At 43.7% G+C, this 20,996-nt stretch overlaps 1 protein-coding gene across 1 annotated transcript; it reads right to left on the bottom strand.

Moving 5' to 3' along the window:
- Positions 1-1,502: 1,502 nt before the first annotated feature.
- Positions 1,503-19,955, bottom strand: psmd4 (proteasome 26S subunit ubiquitin receptor, non-ATPase 4). Its single transcript, XM_062965085.1, has 10 exons — positions 19,790-19,955; positions 16,847-16,987; positions 16,646-16,760; positions 16,378-16,464; positions 11,289-11,357; positions 10,987-11,202; positions 10,760-10,868; positions 4,916-5,047; positions 4,645-4,712; positions 1,503-1,900 (listed from the first exon to the last, which is right to left on the bottom strand). The coding sequence occupies exons 1-10, from the start codon at positions 19,813-19,815 to the stop codon at positions 1,733-1,735; spliced, it is 1,131 nt and encodes a 376-aa protein (XP_062821155.1). The 5' UTR covers positions 19,816-19,955; the 3' UTR covers positions 1,503-1,732.
- Between the last annotated feature and the right edge of the window lie 1,041 nt (positions 19,956-20,996).

Raw genomic sequence — 20,996 nt, 5'->3', positions numbered from 1 at the left:
TAGTGGGAGTTGTAGTTTACCCTACAGCCAGAGAGCTCACTGAACCCCACCCATGATGCATCCAGAGCAGTGATTCCCAAAGTGGGCGCTACCACCCCTTGGTGGGCGCTGCAGCTATCCAGGAGGGCAGTGATGGCACCTATTAGGAGATGGGGGCCAGGGCCAGGGGGGGCGAGGCCTGTTCCCAAGTGCCGGAGACAGGGCTGAGCACCTGAGCTGCCTGTTAGGACACACAGGGGGCGGAGCTAGAAGAGTGGGCGTGGCTTCTTCCCAAGAGCCCGAGACAGGGCTGAAAATCTATACCTCTCCTGAGGCGCTTGTTGGGACACAGAGGGCGGAGCTAGGGAAGGAGGCGGGGCCTCCTTCCAAGAGCCTGAGACAGGACTGAGCCTCTATATTTCTCCTGAGAGGCCTTTTAGGACTAAAGGGCGGGGCCTCTTCCCAAGAGCATGAGACAGGGCTGAACCTCTGTATACCTCCCCTGAGGTGCTTGTTAGAACACGGGGGTGGGGTATAGAGGTTCAGCGGGGCTAGAGGAGGGGGCGGGGCCTCTTCTCGTGCCACTTGGGAAGAGGCCCCGCCCCCTCCTCTAGCCCCGCCTCCTGTGTTCTGGCAGGTGCTGTAGGATAGGGATAGAAGCCCAACCCTGCCTCAGAGCTCTTAACTGCCCATCCCAGTCCTGGCCACCCATTTGTGGCCCCGCCCACCTCCCCCTCCCCCTCCCCGCCCTGCATCTTGGACTAGGGGACAACCTCAGCCCTGCCCTCTTGAGCAGGAGCCACACCCACCCCTCTAAGCCACACCCCCTTTCCAGGGGGCGCTGAGTAATATTTTTTCTGGAAAGGGGGCGGTAGGCCAAATAAGTTTGGGAACCACTGATCTAGAGCAAACTTGCCCAACATAATAAACGGATGGAGTTTCTCAGGGTTAAACTGGCATCATGTCTGTTGTAGTTCACCCACAACATTGTACAATTACAACATTGACTTTTCCAAATAATCCGGGTAACGTCAGGGACCCGAGATAGTTACAAATACAGTAGAGTCTCACTTATCCAACATAAACGGGCCGGCAGAATGTTGGATAAGCGAATATGTTGGATAATAAGGAGGCATTAAGGAAAAGCCTATTAAAACATCAAATTAGGTTATGATTTTACAAATTAAGCACCAAAACATCATGTTATACAACAAATTGGACAGAAAAAGAAGTTCAATACGCAGTAATGCTATGTAGTAATTACTGTATTTATGAATTTAGCATCAAAATATCACAATGTATTGAAAACATTGACTACAAAAATGCGTTGGATAATCCAGAACGTTGGATAAGCGAGTGTTGGATAAGTGAGATTCTACTGTAGTTTTGTTTCTCACTTGATTCCCTGTCAATTGGGACAGGATGACAAACCCTTACCCTTCACCAAAACCAATCCATCGTTGGTCCTATTTCCACGGCTCATTCGGAATAGAATGTAAAAATAAACCGAGGTGAGAAGAGGGGAAAATGTAAGGGCTCTTTTTATTATGACCTGCTAAACCCCTAACCCCACCCTGCGCCCAAAGACCCGCCCCGGTGACTGCGAGCCTGGGGAGGCAAGGTTACCGAAAACCAGTGAGCATCTGACTACGAGAACCGGGACGTGCAGAAAAAGGAAGCGGGGAGAGAAGAAGAGATGCTCCGGACCGTTGGCGTGGCGGAGGGCTCCCAAAGGCCCACCTTCCCTCCATCATCATTTCTTTTCCTCCTCCTTCTTGTCTTTGCTCTCCTTGGAGGCCTGGCTGGCCAAGGAGCCCATGGCGTTGCGGATGGCTTCGTTGTTGGGGTCCACACCAGGCAGGTTCTCCAGGACACTCTGGAGGAACTCGGGGTCTTGCATCACGTCGTAATCGTCTTCCTCCTAAGGATGGAAGATGGTGGTGTGAATCTCATTTTAGCAACGTGGAAAAGGTATAAGAAGGGGATAGAGCCCAAAACCCCTTTGTGGCTGCACATTGGAAGCATTCTTGAGACCAGCTACATGCACTGAAGTTGGAACATATGAGGAATATTTAGTTAAAGAAAGAGGGCAATGGACACTTAAGGGCAGAGAAGAATTAGGGATAAAAGATTGGTTCCGTTTCTACCAACTGTATGATAGATTTAGGAAGGATGCGGCGGTAGAATTTGCATCCAAAAAATCTGAGTTAGAACGTATCTTTGACAGAGGTAACAAAGGTTTATTCTCAAGACACTATAAATTTATTTTAGACTATAACTTAGCAGACAATCAAATACAAACTGTTAGGATTTCTTGGGCCAAAGACTTTGGTACAAACATTGATCTGGAAGAGTCGGAACATCTTTGGAAAAAGGAGTTTAAATTCTCTCTGGCTGGCTCAATTAGAGAAAATATGTTTAAAATGTTTTATAGAACATACATAACTCTAGAGCTTCTGGCGAAAATAGAGAAAACAGAGGGGCCTGTTGGAGATGCAAGAAAGCGAAAGGAACCTTTTTCCACGTATGATGGACCTGTAATACAATACAATACAACAATATACTAATTTATATATATATATATATATTTATGTGTGTGTGTGTGTGTGTATGTATGTGTGTGTGTGTGTGTATATATATATATATACACACACACACACACACACACACTAGCTGTGCCCGGCCACGCGTTGCTGTGGCGTTGTCTGGTGATGTTGGTGAGAAATTTGAGTTAGTGGTGGTATTGAATGTCTGTTGTATGGTTGTCTTTATGTTTAGTATGTATTTGGTTGTTTGTATAATGTGAAAGTGGTGAGAGTAGAGGGGGTCTTTGTCGCTGTGTAGTATTGTATAGTATGCATACGTTGTCCAAGTGTTGTGAATGGTTAGATTGTGTCTTGGTGCATAGTAGAAAGGGTTGGGGTGGATGGCTGTTAGGAGTGTCTCCAAATTATTGGATGGTATAGTTCTATGATTATTATTATTATTGTTGCTATTATCATCATGATTATTATCTTTATTATCATCATTATTATTATATAGTGGGTGGATGGCCATCTGTCAGGAGTGTTTGGATTGTGTGGTCTTGATGGTAGAAGGAGGTTGTACTGGATGATTCTTAGGGCTGTCTGGAAACATGAGGATTCCATGATATTGTTATTAGCATTATTATTATCAAGAGGCTATATGACCATCTGTTGGGAATGTTTGGATTGTGTTCTCCATGGCAGGAAGGGGTTGGACTGGATGGCCTTCAGGGGTCTCTCCTATCTGTGTGACTGTAGGATTCTATTATTATTTTTATGGTGGAGATAAGCACCAAAACATCATGTTAGACAACACATTTGGTAGAAAAAGTAGTTCAATATGCAGTAATGTTATGTTGTAATTACTGTATTTACGAATTTAGCACCAAAAAATCATGATATATTGAAAACATTGACTACAAAAATGGCTTGGATAATCCTGAAACTTGGATAAGCGAGGCTTGGATAAGTGAGACTCTACTGTAAATAATTCGGATGATGGGCGGGCGCTAGGACCCAGGGGACAGCTTTTTCCCATTGCCTGCCTTTCCTCTTCCCTGCCGGCCATTATGCTTTCTCTTTCCCTCCCTCCCAGCATGGCTCCGATGGTGCATTGTGGGTTTTGTCCATGTGGAGGTGCGTGACGTGATTTTGTGTTGTTTCAACCTTAAGGCGTGGATGATGGGTTGTGTTGTCAAAGTTTGAGGTTGGGGGGCCTTTACTTTTGTTGTTTTGCTCGGTGCCACGATTCCATCACCCTTTTATATATATAGATATGTATGTATGTATAAGGTAAAGGTTTTCCCCTGATGTTAAGTCCAGTCGTGTCCGACTCTGGGGGTTGGTGCTCATCTGCATTTCTAAGACAAAGAACCAGTGTTGCCCTTAGACATCTCCAAGGTCATGTGGCCGGCATGACTGCATGGAATGCCGTTACCTTCCCGCTGGAGCGATACCTATTGATCTACTCACATTGGCATGTTTTCGAACTGCTAGGTTGGCAGAAGCTGGAGCTAACAGTGGGCACTCACTCCGCTCCTGGGATTTGAACCTGGCACCTTTTGGTCTGCAAGTTCAGCAGCTCAGTGCTTTAACACACTTCGCCACCGGGCCTCCTATGTATGTATATATATATGTATGTATTTATACATATGTATAATACATATGTATTTATACATATATACATACATACATACGTATTTATATATATATAAAAGAAAAGATCAAAACATGGACACTGAGGATGGATTAATTAAAATTAAAAAAATCCAACACTGTTATGATTATTAGTGACACTGACTGGAGGTGTATCTCCACTGTAGAATTAATGCAGTTTGACACCACGTGAATAGGTTTTGTTATTATGGGAGCTGTAGGTTGGTGAAGCACCTGCGCTCTTTGGCAGAGAAGGCTAAAGACCTTGTCAAACTACAACTCCCAGGATTTCATAGCATTGAACCATAGCAGTTCAAGTGGTGTTAACCTGCATCAATTCTCCAGTGAAGATGCTCTCCTACAGACCCCTTGAATATTTTTTTAAATTTGAGAAGGCATACTATATTGCTAATCTGGCCCTGGGAAAGGTTCCCATCTTGCCAGAATTTTTGCCATCCCGAGGGCACTCTTTTGGATCACTCACCTTTGCGGGTTCTGACGTATCCATGTCTGCACTGCTGTCCACCTCAGCCGCTTCGCCTTGCCCAAACTCTGAAGCCAAAAAAAGACATGACTTTTTTTAGTTGCAAAACTATGGGTGTGATTTTGGAGACCCTGCCCTATTATTTGGCATTTGCTGAGGACCCCCAGCGTTCAGGCTTCTCCTTCCAAGGCCTCCTCGGTGGCTCCCGCACAAATCTATCCATGCATTGAAAAAAATGGAACCTAGGATGGGTTTCTTCCCCAATGCTCACCGGCTCCTTGGAGAGACATCTGCATCGCATAGGCAATCTGCTCCTCTTCGGTCATGGTGCTGAGGTCTGGCAGGCCAGCGCGGCCAAACTCCTGCTGACCGATGGTCATCTTGAGCAGAGTGTCATCCGAATCTAGAGAGGGAGAAGGACAGACGGGTGGATGTTGATCTCCCTGGGAAAGCTCAAGGACTAGGAGGGGATGACAGGAGCTGTAGTCCAATGCAATGACAGGGAGGGAATGACCCAGTAGCTGTAAAAGGAGGTGACTTCTGGGATCAGGACTTGTTGGGTCCTTCACTTCCCAATCCAATGGAGCTGCTTTGGACTAAAATGCAATCATAAAAACAAAACAATATATACAGATCCATTAATAACATTGTTAAAACACATTATAAAAACCTTAAAAAGGTATATATATTTAATTCAATTATTATTATTATTATTATTATTATTATTATTTTATTATTATTATGACACAGCAAACAAGATAGATATGCTGGATTTCATATCGCAAAATCACAAGTCGAACACTTCCCAAGTGTCTAGGACTGTGTGATGTATTTTCGGATGATGCATGCAGATCCCAGCAGGGTGGCCTTTTGCAGCTGGCAGATCGTAATTCTGTCAATGTCTATTGATTCCAAATGCCGGCTGAGATCTTTTGGCACGGCACCCAATGTGCCCATCACCACCAGGACCACCTGCACTGGTTTCTGCCAGAGTCTTTGAAGTTCAATCTTGAGGTCCTGATAGCGGCTGAGTTTTTCCTGTTGTTTTTCGTCAATGCAACTGTCACCTGGGATGGCGACATCAATGATCCAAACCTTTCTCTTTTGAGGAGTTTCTGATTTTTGACTTCAATCAAAGCAGGTTCTTCACTTTGCTTCACATATTCTGCCAGGACATGTTCTTCTTCTTTGTCTGCTTGTTTTACTTGTAAGAGTCCTCTGCCCCCTGATCTTCTAGGCAGATATAGCCGGTCAACATCACTGCGAGGGTGCAGTGAATGATGAATGGTCAAAGCACAGCAGACAAAGAATCAGTACAAGAAAACCGCACTACAAACTAGAGCCGACATCTGGCACAACAGAACATTGCATGGAAAGTTCCTTGACAAAATTGAAGGAAAAGCTGTTAAGGAGAAGACCTGGATATGGCTCACGAATGGCACACTGAAGGAGACAGAAGGCCTGATCCTTGCAGCCCAGGAGCAAGCCATCAGAACAAAGGCCATTAAGGCCAAGATCGAAAAATCAGCTGATGACCCAAAATGCAGACTGTGCAAGGAAACCGACGAAACCATTGATCATATCCTCAGCTGCTGTAAGAAAATCGCACAGACAGACTGCAAACAGAGGCACAACTATGTGGCCCAAATGATTCATTGGAACTTATGCCTCAAGTGCCACCTCCCAGAAGTAAAGAACTGGTGGGATCACAAACCTGCAAAAGTATTGGAAAATGAGCACGCAAAGATACTGTGGGACTTTCGAATCCAGACTGACAAAGTTCTGGAATACAACACACCACACCTCACGGTTGTGGAAAAAAAAAAGGTTTGGATCATTGATGTTGCCATCCCAGGTGACAGTCGCATTGGCTACGGGCCTGAGGGAGACGGTCAACCTTAACAGGGGCTTCCAGATTTAAACTGCTTTGGGTCTCCTTTGGGAGAGGTAAAGTGGAATATAAATAAATCTAATAATAATAATAATAATAATAATAATAATAATAATAATTGAATAATGCATGGAGATCTGAGTAGGGTAGCCTTTTGCAGCTGACAGATGGTAATTTTGTCAGTGCCAATTGTTTTCAAGTGCAGGCCAAGGTCTTTAGGCACTGCGCCCAGTGTGCCGATCACCACTGGGACCACCTTGACTGGCTTGTGCCAGAGTCTTTGTAATTCGATCTTTAAATCCTCATATCGTGTCAGCTTTTTCAGTTGTTTCTCCTCAATCTTGCTGTCACCTGTTATTGCAACATCAGCAATCCATTGTTTGTTTTTTAACACGATTGTGAGATCAGGAGTATTGTGTTCCAAAACCCTCTGTCAGGGATGCTTTGCTTGTGCTTTTGGTGCACAGAGGCAGAAGGGGGTTGGACTAAATGGCCCAAGGGGTCTCTTCCAACCCTTTTTATTATTATTATTATTAACATTGAGTCTGGTTGGCCATCTGTCAGGGGTGCTTTGCTTGTGCTTTCGATGCACAAAGGCAGAAGGGCATTGGACTCAATGGCCCAAAGGGTCTCTTCCAACCCTCTTTTTTATTATTGTTGTTGTTGTTATTATTATTATTATTAATTATTATTATTGCTTGGTGGCCAACTATAGTCCGGCCCTCCAACGGTCCGAAGGATCGTGAACTGGCCCCCTGTTTAAAAAGTTTGGGGACCCCTGCTCTAAGCACTAGGGCTTGTCAAAGGGGAATAATGGGAACTTTATATCTTTATCTTTAGTCCATCTAATATGACCCAATGAGGTACAACAGTAGATAAACATGTGTGTATTTATTTATACAGCATGAAAAATTCTTCATGGAGAAGTATGACGGAAAGGAAAATGCTCCATTTTAGTCCATCTTGTTAATCTTTCTTAGAAAAGCAGAACCTCATACCCTATCTTTAGCCTACCTAATATGAATTATATTGGTGTGCCCTTAATGAATTCATCCCTTGGGCTTCAACTGTCTCCAGAGGAAGGGAATGCCCTCCTATCGTCTATCTCACCCATTTTTGGTCATCTTTGGAACTCCCTACCAAAGGAAGTTGGGTAGTTCCACCTCTTTTGAACTTGCAGTGTGCCTTGGCATCATGGCCTTCACTATTTTATGTTGGAAATGGCAACCTTCTACAAGCCTCCTTTACTAGTTATTTGTTATGTATATACCGTATATACTCGAGTATAAGCCGACCCGAATATAAGCCGAGGAACCAAATTTTACCACAAAAAAACTGGGCAAACATTGACTCAGTATAAGCCAAGGGTGGTAAATTTCAGAAATAAAAACAGATACCAATAAAATTAAATGAATTGAGGCATCAGTAGGTTAAATGTTTTTTAATATTTACATAAAACTCTAATTTAAGGTAAGATTGTCCAACTCTGATTAAATCATTATTCTCATCTTCTTCAATGTAGATGTGCTTATGTATCCTTTTAATAATAATAGAGTAAAATAATACATGAAATAATAATAATTATTATTATAATAAATACAGGAAAATAATACATGTAATAATAAATGGAGTAAAATAATAAATGCAATAATAATAAGATCAGAGTGAAAAAATAAACGTATTAATAATAATAGAGTAAAATAAATGTAATAGTAACAATAATAGAGAAAAATAATAAATGTAATAATACCAATAATAATAGAGAAACATAATAAATGTACCATATATTCCCAAGTATAAGCTGACCCAAATATAAATCAACCAAGACCCTCACCCGAGTATAAGCCGAGGGGGGCTTTTTCAGTCTTAAAAAAAAGGCTGAAAAATTAGGCTTATACTCAAGTATATACAGTAATTCAGATTGCTTACTATATTGTATGTATATTTTGATATGGAGTTTTCCCTTAACTATGTTGTTTGGGGTTGTGGGAGATACTACACACCACGTGACCAGATACAGGACTATTCAGACTGAGACTCCATTTTAGAAGTCAGTTTGCATCAGAATAAGTACAGTACAGTTTAGAAGTAAAGTCAGTGTCAGTATACTGCCATGTGTAGTCAGTCTATATTGAGTCAATATTCTGTAATGTATTCGTCTGAAAAGAGGGTTAGTCTGTATGCAAACAAAGAAGAGACTGAAACAGAACGCTTTAGAGAGCTTACTGTTTAAACTCTCAACCAATAAGCAATTTATCTGTATGCTGAATACATGAACTTTGTAAGTAAATTAACGATGTTACTTTTAACGAAGACTACCCATTTTTGGTCTCTTGAGAGCATGATTTAAAAGCAATATATTTTATGGGATTGTATATGTTTTTGGGTAACTGAAATAACACTTCTGAAGATCTGCTATATACAGGTATTTTGTGTGCTGGCATATCTTTGTTCTAACAGTTCAAAAAGAAAACCAGGTATATCAATCTAACAACTGAGGAGCCAAATTTGCCTTGCATGAATAATCGTGGGTGTTTACCACTAAGGAGAAGATTCACTTTAATTCTTCTCAGGAAGATCACACTTTAAAAAGGGTTATAACTATTCCAAATAGTGTGAATGCCAATTAATTTCCAAAGGGGTCAAGTTTCCAAAGGCTATGGAGATTTCTGGTTTCCCAAAAGGTTATTTTATTTTTTTATTTACAATATATTTATATCCCGCCTTTCTTTACCCAGAGGGGGACTCAAGGCGGTTTACAAATGGCAGCTGTGCAGTGGCTTGGGCATACAACACAGACATGAATAAAATTATTAAAATTAAAACAGACATAAAAACATAATTAAAATATATTCCAATGTAAGACACCATTGGTAAAATGTATTGGTATAGAGTGAAATTGTGCTTAGAGTTTAAAGCTGTGCATGTAATCCAGAAGTGAAGAGGTATAAACCAAGCGTGGTAAATTTCAGAAATAAAAATAGATCCCAATAAAATTACATTAATTGAGGCATCAGTAGGTTAAATGTTTTTGAAACCCTAGAAAAATAAAGTCCAAATTTGATTTTAAGATAAGACTGTTTTGTAAATAAGCTGTATATACTGCAATAAAGTTTGAGCCGCTTTGATAAGCTGAAAAGGAGTCGTGAAGCAAATTAATTCCGTGAGTTCTTTGAGACCGGGAAGGTGATCCGTCTCAAACAATCAACTGACAGACACGTCATCCAAAGACAAGGTCTAAAGCCATTCCATAATCCATTGCACGATTTCCAGATAAAATTATTGCACTGCGCTATTTATCATATGGTCTCAAAAAAGTCATGTCTTTCCAAAATTTTAGAAACCTTCTCTTGGACCCCCAATCTATAATGTAAAGTTCGTTTTACTATGGAGTAAACAACAAAACCATTGAACCAAATCACAGCAAATTTGGCCACAAAAGACATTGTCATCCAAAGTATGTCTTTCAATAAAAAAACCTAGAAGAATAGTCCAAATTATAGAGGATGAGGAAGAGCTTTTCTCCCCTTAACTGCCAGTTAGAAGGTAGGCTCTGCTGCCTTTAGGCCCCGCCCCTTTCATGTCCTAGCAACTCCCTCAGACAAGATGGTGCCCAGGGCACAGGCAGTTAGGCCTCTTCGACACAGCCTATAAAATACAGATTATCTGATTTGAACTGGATTATATGGCAGTGTAGACTCAAGGCCCTTCCACACAGCTATATTACCCATTTAGAATCTTATATTATCTGCTTTGAACTGGATTATCTTGACTCCACACTGCCATATAATCCACTTCAGTGTGCATTTTATACAGCTGTGTAGAAGGGGCCTCATATAATCCACTTCTAAACAGATAATATAAGATTATAAATATAATATGAAATATAAGCCGAGGCACCTAATTTTACCACAAAAAAACTGGGAAAACATTGACTCCAGTATAAACCGAGGGTGGTAAATTTCAGAAATAAAAATAGATCCCAATAAAATTACATTAATTGAGGCATCAGTAGGTTAAATGTTTTTGAATATTTACATAAAGCTCAAATTTAAGATAAGACTGTCCAACTCTGATCAAATCATTATTCTCATCTTCTTCAATGTCAATGTGCTTATGTATCCTTTTAATAATAATTAAAATTAGGTGCCTCGGCTTATATTTGGGTCAGCTTGTACTCGAGTATATACGGTATTTTAAAATAATGAATTAATGAAGTCGTACCATCGCCTCCGGTGGCTGGAATCCCAGCTTCAGCCGCCGACGCTGCAGCAGCCCGGCGGGCCTCCTCCTCCTGCCTCTGCCGTTGCTCCTCCATCGAAACACGGAGAGCCTTTGGGAATCACAGGAAAAATCAAGATGGATCAAGACCCCAGGACCGTCTCAACAAAATGGTCTCCTTGCTTCTGACCGCAGAACCTTGTCCCCGTTCAACCGCCCACAGCGCTCACCAAAGCCAGTTCCGGATCGGCACTGGGGTCCACCCCAAACTCGAAATCGCTGGCCCCCAGCCCCAGCATGGCTCCTCCTTCTCCGGCAAGGATCGGGGAGCTGATGAGAGCATCAGCCAAGCTGGGCCCCGGGGGCACCGTCACCAGGTGGGAGCCGGTGCCGTCCTTGCCGTTCAGGGTGTTGATGAAGGCGGTCAGCTTGTCTGTGTTGGCTTCCTGAGATGGAAAAGGGAAGAAGGGGTCAGAGAAGAATAAGGGGGTGGCGGGAAGGGGAGCGTGCCCAGAGTGTACGATATCCTCACCTCTTCCCCAAAGTTGATGATGTCCACATTGACCTTCTCCTTCTTCAGCCGCTTGGCCATTTTCACCAGCTAGGTCAGAGACAGAGAGAGAGAGGTATGGTCATGAATACAGAGCAGTGGTTCCTAAACTTATTTGGCCTGCCGCCCCCTTTCCAGAAAAAATATGACTCAGCGCCCCCTGGAAAGGGGGCGTGGCTTAGAGGGGTGGGTGTGGCTCCTGCTCAAGAGGGCGGGGCTAAGCCTCTCCCCTAGTTCAAGAGGCAGGGCTGCGAGGGGAGGTGGGCGGGACCACCAATGGGCAGCCAGGACTGGAGTGGGTGGAGTTATGAGCTCTGAGGCAGGGCTGAGCTTCTATCCCTGTCCTGCGGCACCTGCCTAGACAAGGGGGCGGGGCCTCTTCCCAAATGCCTGACTGGGCTGAACCTCTATACCCTGCCCCCGTGTTCTAACAAGCGCCTCAGGGGAGGAATACAGAGGCTCAGCCCTGTCTCGCACTCTTAGGAAGAGGCCCCGCCCCCACCCCTATCTCCGCCCTTTAGTCTTAAAAGGTCTCTCAGGAGAGATATAGAGGCTCAGCCTTGCCTCAGGCTCTTGGAAGGAGGCCCTGCCCCCTTCTCCAGCTCCGCCTTCTGTCCCAACAAGAGCCTCAGGAGAGGTATAGATCCTCAGCCCTGTCTTGGGCTCTTGGGAAGAAGCCACGCCCACTCCTCTAGCTCCACCCCGAGTCCTAACAGGCGCTTCAGGTGCTCAGCCGTGTCTCCAGCACTTGGGAAGAGGCCCCGCCCCTCATCTGGCCCCACCCCCATGTCCTAATAGATGCCATCACTGCCCTCCTGGATCGCTCCAGCGCCCACCGGGGAGCAGTAGTGCCCACTTTGGGAATCACTGAAATAGAGGAAGACACAAGAGGTCCTCAGACAGGAAGGGCACCAAGTATATGCAGAAGGCTCCAGGTTGCATCCATGGAAGAGAAGGACTTGGAGTCAGATATAGACTCCTTGATGTTGTAGAAGTACTATTATTATTGTGTTGTCAAAGGCTTTCATGGCCGGAATCACTGAGTTTTCTGGGCTCTCTGGCCATGTTCCAGAAGGATTACCTCCTGATGTTTCACCCACATCTACGGCAGGCATCCCCAGAGGTTGGGAGATCTGTTGGAAATTAGGCATGGGGGGGTTAATATATCTGTGGAATAATGTCCAGGGTGGGAGAAATAACCCTTGTTTGTTGGAAGCAAATGTGAATGCTGCAATTGGGCACCTTGATTAGCACTGAATGGCCTTGCAGCTTCAAAGCCTGGCTGCTTCCTGCCTGGGGGGAAATCCTTTGTTGGGAGGTGTTAAACAGCCCTGATTGCTTCATGTCTGGAATTCCCCAGTTTTTAGAGTGTTGTTCTTTATTTACTGTCCTGATTTTAGAGTTTTTTAATACTGTGAGCTGGACTACATAGTTGGACTACACAGAGAAGCTGTTGAAATCCACAAGCATGTGAACAATTTCAACAGAAGGGAGGAAATCATGAAAATGAACAAAATCTGGCTTTCAGATATATAAACCCCTCTTTCCTAGTTTCCAACAGACCTCACAACTTCTGAGTATGCCTGTCATAGATGTGGGAAAAATGTCAGGAGATAATGCTTCTGGAACATGGCCATACAGCCCGGAAAACTCACAGCAACCCACTATTATTACTGTTGTTGTTTAAGAGAAAGAACTGCAACTTGTTTTCTGCTGCCCTGCAGACTAGGACACGGAACAATGGCTTCAAACTACAGGAAAGGAGATTCCACCTGAACATTAGGAAGAACTTCCTCACTGTGAGGGCTGTTCAGCAGTGGAACTCTCTCCCCCGGACTGTGGTGGAGGCTCCTTCTTTGGAGGCTTTTAAACAGAGGCTGGATGGCCATCTGTCAGGGGTGCTATGAATGCGATTTCCTGCTTCTTGGCAGGGGGTTGGACTGGATGGCCCATGAGGTCTCTTCCAACTCTACTATTCTATGATTCTATGATTCTAACTCCAATCAACCCTGAAGCAAACCCAGTCAATGCTGAAGGAGGATGGGAAGTGCTACGTTATAACCTCTGGCTAAACATCATGTCAAATATGTATTGGCAGAAGAAAGATTGTTTTTAGTAGGCTCTTGTCAGATTGCTTCACTTTGCACAGATGCAGAGATATTGCACAGATGCAGAGATATTGCAGAAGGCTGGTGAGCAGCCTGCTGCAATAAATCACTCTGACCATGAGGTCATGAGTTCGAGCCCAGCCTGTGGCGGGGTGAGCACCCACCAATTAAAAAAATAAAAAATAGCCCCTGCTCGTTGCTGACCTAGCAACCCGAAAGATAGTTGCATCTATCAAGTAGGAAATAAGTGGGGAGGCAAATTTAACAAATGTACGACGTTGGAATGAGGAAGTGGTGTCACAGTGGATGATAAAGCAGCTATGGCCAGAATCGAACATCCCCTCAGGAGAAGGTTAAATTGCCTCTGCGTCTGCCTCTGTCTCAGTTCTATGTGTATATGGGCATTGAATGTTTCCCCTATAAAAAACAACAAAAAAGGCTTTTTTGCTTACGTTGGTAGAAAAAGGAAGAAAAAGGAGCCGATAGGGCCATTGCAAGGAGAAGATGGGGTGATGGCGACAGGGGACAGGGAAAAGGCAGAACTACTTAATGCCTTCTTTGCCTCGGTCCTCTCACAAAAAGCAAGCCATCTTCAACCTCAGCAACATGGAATGGACGAAGGATTGGGGGAAATCCAACCCCAAATAGGGAAACAAGTTGTCCAGGAACACGTGGCCACTCTAAACGAATTCAAGTCCGCAGGGCCAGATCAGCTACATCCAAGAGTACTGAAGGAACTAGTGGAAGTTATTTCAGAACCACTGGCAATTATCTTCGAGAGTTCTTGGAGAACGGGAGAAGTCCCAGCAGATTGGAGGAGGGCGAATGTGGTCCCTATCATCAAGAAGGGAAAAAAGAACGACCCAAACAATTACCGTCCGGTCAGCCTCACATCAATACCAGGCAAAATTCTGGAAAAGATCATTAAGGAAGTGGTCTGCGAACACTTAGAAACAAATGCGGTCATTGCTAATAGTCAACACGGATTTACCAAAAACAAGTCATGCCAGACTAATCTGATCTCTTTTTTCGATAGAGTTACGAGTTGGGTCGATACAGGGAATGCTGTGGATGTAGCGTACCTGGATTTCAGTAAGGCCTTCGACAAAGTCCCCCACGACCTTCTGGCAAACAAACTAGTAAAATGTGGGCTAGACAAAACTACGGTTAGGTGGATCTGTAATTGGCTAAGCGAACGAACCCAAAGGGTGCTCACCAATGCGTTGTCTTCATCTTGGAAAGAAGTGACAAGTGGAGTGCCACAGGGCTCCGTCCTGGGCCCGGTTCTGTTCAACATCTTTATTAACGACTTAGACGAAGGGTTAGAAGGCACGATCATCAAGTTTGCAGACGACACAAAACTGGGAGGGATAGCTAACACTCCAGAAGACAGGAGCAGAATTCAAAACGATCTTGACAGACTAGAGAGATGGGCCGAAACTAACAAAATGAAGTTCAACAGGGACAAATGCAAGATACTTCACTTCGGCAGAAAAAAATGGAAATCAAAGATACAGAATGGGGGACGCCTGGCTTGACAGCAGTGTGTGCGAAAAAGACCTTGGAGTCCTTGTGGACAACAATGTGATGCGGCTGCTAAAAAAGCCAATGGGATTCTGGCCTGCATCAATAGGGGAATAGCGTCTAGATCCAGGGAAGTCATGCTCCCCCTCTATTCTGCCTTGGTCAGACCACATCTGGAATCACACTGTGTCCAATTCTGGGCACCACAGTTGAAGGGAGATGTTGACAAGCTGGAAAGCGTCCAGAGGAGGGTGACTAAAATGATTAAGGGTCTGGAGAACAAGCCCTATGAGGAGCAGCTTAAAGAGCTGGGCATGTTTAGCCTGCAGAAGAGAAGGCTGAGAGGAGACATGATAGCCATGTACAAATACGTGAAGGGAAGTCATAGGGAGGAGGGAGCAAGCTTGTTTTCTGCTGCCCTGCAGACTAGGACGCGGAACAATGGCTTCAAACTACAGGAAAGGAGATTCCACTTGAACATCAGGAAGAACTTCCTCACTGTGAGAGCTGTTCGACAGTGGAACTCTCTCCCCGGGGCCGTGGTGGAGGCTCCTTCTTTGGAGGCTTTTAAGCAGAGGCTGGATGGCCATCTGTCGGGGGTGCTTTGAATGCGATTTCCTGCTTCTTAGCAGGGGGTTGGACTGGATGGCCCATGTGGTCTCTTCCAACTCTACTATTCTATGATTCTATGATTCTATGATTCTATATGTATATAATGTGATCTGCCCTGAGTCCCCTTCGGGGTGAGAAGGGCGGAATATAAATACTGTAAATAAATAAATAATAATAGTGGAAAGGTTACCTTTTTCAGGCTTCAACTTCCCATGGCAACAGTCAAAGATCTCAAATTCTACAGAACCTAGTCTACATTACAGGGCTATTGTGCAAAATAATACAGTAATGTCAGACTACACAGAGAAGCCACTGAAATTCACAAGCATGTGGACAACCTCAATAGAAAGGAGATAACCATGAAAATGAACAAAATCTGGCTACCAGTATTAAAAAACTCAAAAATCAGAACAGTAAATAAGAAGCAACACTCTGAAAACAGAGGAGTTCCAGACATGGGAACCAGGGGCAGCTAACGAGTCTGAACAAAGGATGCCCCCAGGCAGGAAGCCAGGAGATGAAACTATTCAATGCTAATTGAGGTGATTAACTACAACATTCACACTGGCCTCCAACTGACAAAGAGTTCTTCTCTCACCCTGGACTTTCCACAGATATATATAAACCTTCCTTGCTTAGTTTCCAACAGACCTCACAACCTCTGAGGATGCCTGCCATCGATGTGGTTGAAACGTCAGGAACATGCTTCCAGAACATGGCCATACAGCCCAGAAAACATACGACAACCCCAATACAGTAATAAATAGAACCTGGTTCCTCCAAGAAAACAAAAGATACAAAAGAACTCATTTTAAGAAATCACTCACATCTTTCTCATTGTCCTCCACAGGGCTTCCTACAAAGGCGATGATCCGCATTTTGTGGTTCTTGCCTTGGCGGTGTTTCAAAGCCAGCTGCAAGCACAAGGCACAAGTTACTTACAGATATCCATCCTTTCACAGTATATTTCTTTCCCATGAAATAGAATGGCTTTTCCTACAATTCCCAGGCTCCCTGGACGGAAGGAGGCTTTGAACTAGGAAAGTGAGAGCTTTTGTTTAAAAGGGATTGCAAAATGGGGCGGAGGAGACGTACGTGAGCTACCCGGATGCCGGTGCAGAACGTGATCTTCCCTTTGGGCTGGACCGAATGCAACTTGGACAGTATCCGGCCTGTGTCCGGAGTGAGGGTAGTCAGGACCTCACAGTTACTGAAAGACAGACAGATAGACGTCAGAGGTGTGAAGACGACACCCTCCGCACAGAGAGAATGACCCCCACTCTGAAGGAAACCCACTTGGCTAAAGTGATGAGGCCCACGTTGTTCTCAGGGTTGCTGCGGGTCTTCGAATGGCAGACGATGTTGACCGCATCTTGCTGGGCCTGGAGGCGAGTCGGTAGAAAGTCCCCATTCCTCATGTACTCACTGTTGTCAACACTGAAACAAAGGAACAAGAATTCCTTAGTCCATTCATCAAAACATTTATATAGACTGGATACAATGGTCTTGTTGTGCCTGGATTTACAGTAGAGTCTCACTTATCCAAGCTAAACGGGCTGGCAGAACCGTGGATAAGCGAATATCTTGGATAATAAGGAGGGATTAAGGAAAAGCCTACTAAACATCAAATTAGGTTATGATTTCACATATTAAGCACCAAAACATCATGCTAATACAACAAATTTGACAGAAAAAGTAGTTCAATACACAGTAATGTTATGTTGTAATTACTGTATTTATGAATTTAGCACCAAAATATCACGACATATTGAAAACACTGACAACAAAAAAAATTATTTATTTATTTATTTGCGCCATTTATATCCCGCCCTTCTCACCCTGAAGGGGACTCAAGGCAGTTTACAAGTATGTGTGTGTATATATATATATTATATATATACACACACACAATATATTATATTATATGACTATATTGAAATATTATTAGTAATATTGCATGTAATATAAATATACAATTATAATAGTGAATTATAATTATTATTACATTATATTAAATCATAATATTATCATTAATATTACATGTATATACAATATATTATAATATTAGTATTTGTTGTATAACATGTTTGGTGCTCAATTTGTATAATCATTACCTAATTTGATGTTTAATCGGCTTTTCCTGAATCCCTTCTTATTATCCAACATATTCACTTAGCCAACGTTCTGCCGGCCTGTTCATGCTGGATAAGTGAGACTCTACTGTATTTTTATAATCTTATATTATCTGCTTAGAACTGGATTATATGAGGCCCCTTCTACACAGCTGTATAAAATGCACACTGAAGTGAATTATCTAGCAGTGTGGACTCAAGATAATCCAGTTCAAAGCAGATAATATAAGATTCTAAATGGGTTATATAGCTGTGTGGAAGGGCCTTGAGTCTACACTGCCATATAATCCAGTTCAAATCAGATAATCTGTATTTTATAGGCAGTGGGGAAGAGGCCTGAGGCCTAACTGTGCCTGTCTCCTGGGCTGAGTAGGTTGCTAGGAGATCAAGTGGGCAGAGTTCTAACTGGCAGCAATTGGATAAAAAACAATTATTCCTTTCCCTCTAATTAGGACTTTATTTTTCTTTTCTTTTTGTTGTATGAACATAGAGGCATGGATGAGGGGTTGTGTTGCCAAGTTTAGTGTTTCTGGGATGTGTAGTTTTGTTGTTTTGTCCTAGGCCGATTTTTTTTATCCTTTTATATATATATAGATACACTATTTTAAGTCTTTATCAACCAATTGCCTCCTTCTCCTCCTGTTGCTGCTTGGGCTCCTTTTCTCTCCCTTCGGCTTCTCCTTCCTCCCTTCCTTAGGCTGTAAATTGCAATTTTTTGATTTATAATGGTCTTTTAGAGATTATGGAAAAACTGCAAAACAGCGAATCCGTGGAAAGTGAACCGCGAAGTAGCAAGGGAACACTGTATATGTTTTAAGCTTGACTATTGTATTTTATGGATTATTGTTAATGATTTTAGATGTATTGCTGTTTTTATTGATTTGTTTAGCATTGAATTTTGCCAGTTGTTGTAACCCGCCCTGAGTCCCCTTGGGCGAGAAGGGTGGGTTAGAAATGTTGTAAATCTAAATATACAGTAGAGTCTCACTTATCCAACACTCGCTTATCCAACGTTCTGGATTATCCAATGCATTTTTGTAGTCAATGTTTTCAATATGTCATGATATTTTGGAGCTAAATTCGTAAATACAGTAATTACTACATAGCATTACTGTGTATTGAACTACCTTTTCTTTAAAATTTGTTGTATAACATGATGTTTTGGTGCTTAATTTGTAAAATCATAACATAATTTGATGTTTAATAGGCTTTTTCTTAAGCTCTCCTTATTATCCAACATATTCGCTTATCCAACATTCTGCCGGCCCGTTTACGTTGGATAAGTGAGACTCTGCTGTATAATAAAAGTCAGTGTTTGTATGTATGTATGTTTGTTTGTATGTCCTGCTGCCATTTGTGGCAGGCTGGACAATGGATAATGGGATTTGCACTACTTTCAAATGCTTCATCTCCCACAGACCACTGTTACTCTATCCAATGATGCATCAGGACCAATCTTGGTATACATATCTCCCATGACCCACTTTATGTCCTCCTAAGGTTTGCGGGACAACGGACCAAGAATGATGGTATTTACAGTACCCTCACTCACTTCCTGAGGCCACGTCAACCCACAGCCATGACTGATCAAGACCAAACTTGACACATAGAGTCCCCATGACCTACTTTATATCCTGGTGGTGTTTGGAGGGGGATGGACCATGGAGGATGGGACTTGCATATGGGACTTGTAGTTCACCCACACTAACTGAACCCAACTGACACTGGATCTAGACTAAACTTGGAACACAGGCAAACCATGCCTTTCTCAAATGACCCGGGCACCGCCGGGTGCCCATGCTTGTAAATAAATAAATAAAATCTCCCCTCATCCCTGGAGCCCCAATATCCTCCTGCTCTCTCCTTAGGCCCTTTAACCCCTTTTTAGGGTCCAGGATAACTCCAGATAACCCCACTCTTCCTTCCTCAAACCAAACCCCAATTTGCCCTACTCTCTCCTTAGGGCCTTAAACCCTCCTTTAGGACCTATGATAACCCCAAGAAACCCTCCTGCATTTCTTCTGAGGCCCACCTCCCCGCTTTGGGCCCAGCATGACTCAGGGAAACAGAGGCCTCTTCCCTTGGCCCGCCTCTCCCCCTTCCTCACCAGACCATCGTGCTCTCCAGCACCATCGTGGCTCCCTTTCCAGCTCAGAGGCCTCTCAGGAAAGAATAAGACGCGAAAGAAGCAGCCACCACGGCTTCGCCTTCTTCTTTCTGCCTCCCTCTTTCTGCCTCTCTTGCTGGTTTCCCAGTCTGGACCAATCAGCGGCCGTCTTCTTGGCAGGCCAGCACGCCGCGCGGTGCTTCTCGGGAAGCGTAGTCCTTTCCCCCCACTTGGCTCTTTTTCCGGTCCCGTGACTGCCGGGAGCTGGTTGGACCAATCAGAAGAGCGCCTCGTGGCAATGACTCTGGGAAGTGTAGTTCTTTTAGCTCTGTCTTCCCTAGCTCCCTATCCCGAAACTGAGGCCCGTGGGACGGGTGCGGCCTTCCAATTTCCCTGGCCCCTGTCCTAAACTTTAGACTGTAGTCTACATGGTCTTTGGAGGTCTCTTTGCTTACCTATGGTCTTATGAGATCGTCTAGATGGTCTTTGAAGGTATCTTTGCTTACCGAAGGACTTAGGAGACCACCTAGATGGCTTTTGGAGGTCACTTTCCGTACCTATGGTCCTATGAGACTGTCTAGATGGCCTCTGAGGGCCCCTTTCCTTATCTATGGTATTATGAGATCATCTAGATGGTCTTTGCAGGTCTCTTTGCTTAGCTACGGACTTATGAGACCACCAAGATGGTTTTTGGAGGTCACTTTCCGTACCTATGGTCCTATGAGACCGTCTAGATGGCCTTTGAGAGTCCTTTTCCTTACCTATGGCCTTATGAGATCGTCTAGATGGTCTTTGAGGTCCCTTTCCTTATCCATGGTCTTCTGGTGGCCTTGAGATAATCTAGATGGCCTTTGAGGGTCCCTTTCCTTACCGATGGTCTTATGAAACCATCTAGATGGTCTTTGAGGGTCCCTTTATCCATGGTCTTCTGATGGCCTGATGAGATCATCTAGATGGCCTTTGAGGGTCCCTTTCCTTACCAATGGTCTTATGAAACCATCTAGATGGTCTTTGAGGGTCCTTTTATCTATAGTCTTCTGATGGCCTGATGAGATCATCTAGATGGCCTTTGAGGGTCCCTTTCCTTACCTATGGTCTTATGAAACCATCTAGATGGCCTTTGAGGGTCCCTTTCCTTACCTATGGTCTTATGGTCTAGATGGTCTTTGAGGTCCCTTTCCTTATCCATGGTCTTCTGGTGGCCTTG

This window comes from Anolis carolinensis, unplaced genomic scaffold, assembly GCF_035594765.1.
Source record: "Anolis carolinensis isolate JA03-04 unplaced genomic scaffold, rAnoCar3.1.pri scaffold_14, whole genome shotgun sequence".
Lineage (NCBI taxonomy): Eukaryota > Metazoa > Chordata > Lepidosauria > Squamata > Dactyloidae > Anolis > Anolis carolinensis.
The sequence above is the reverse complement of the archived record's forward strand: the minus strand, read 5'-3'. Positions and strand labels throughout refer to the sequence as shown.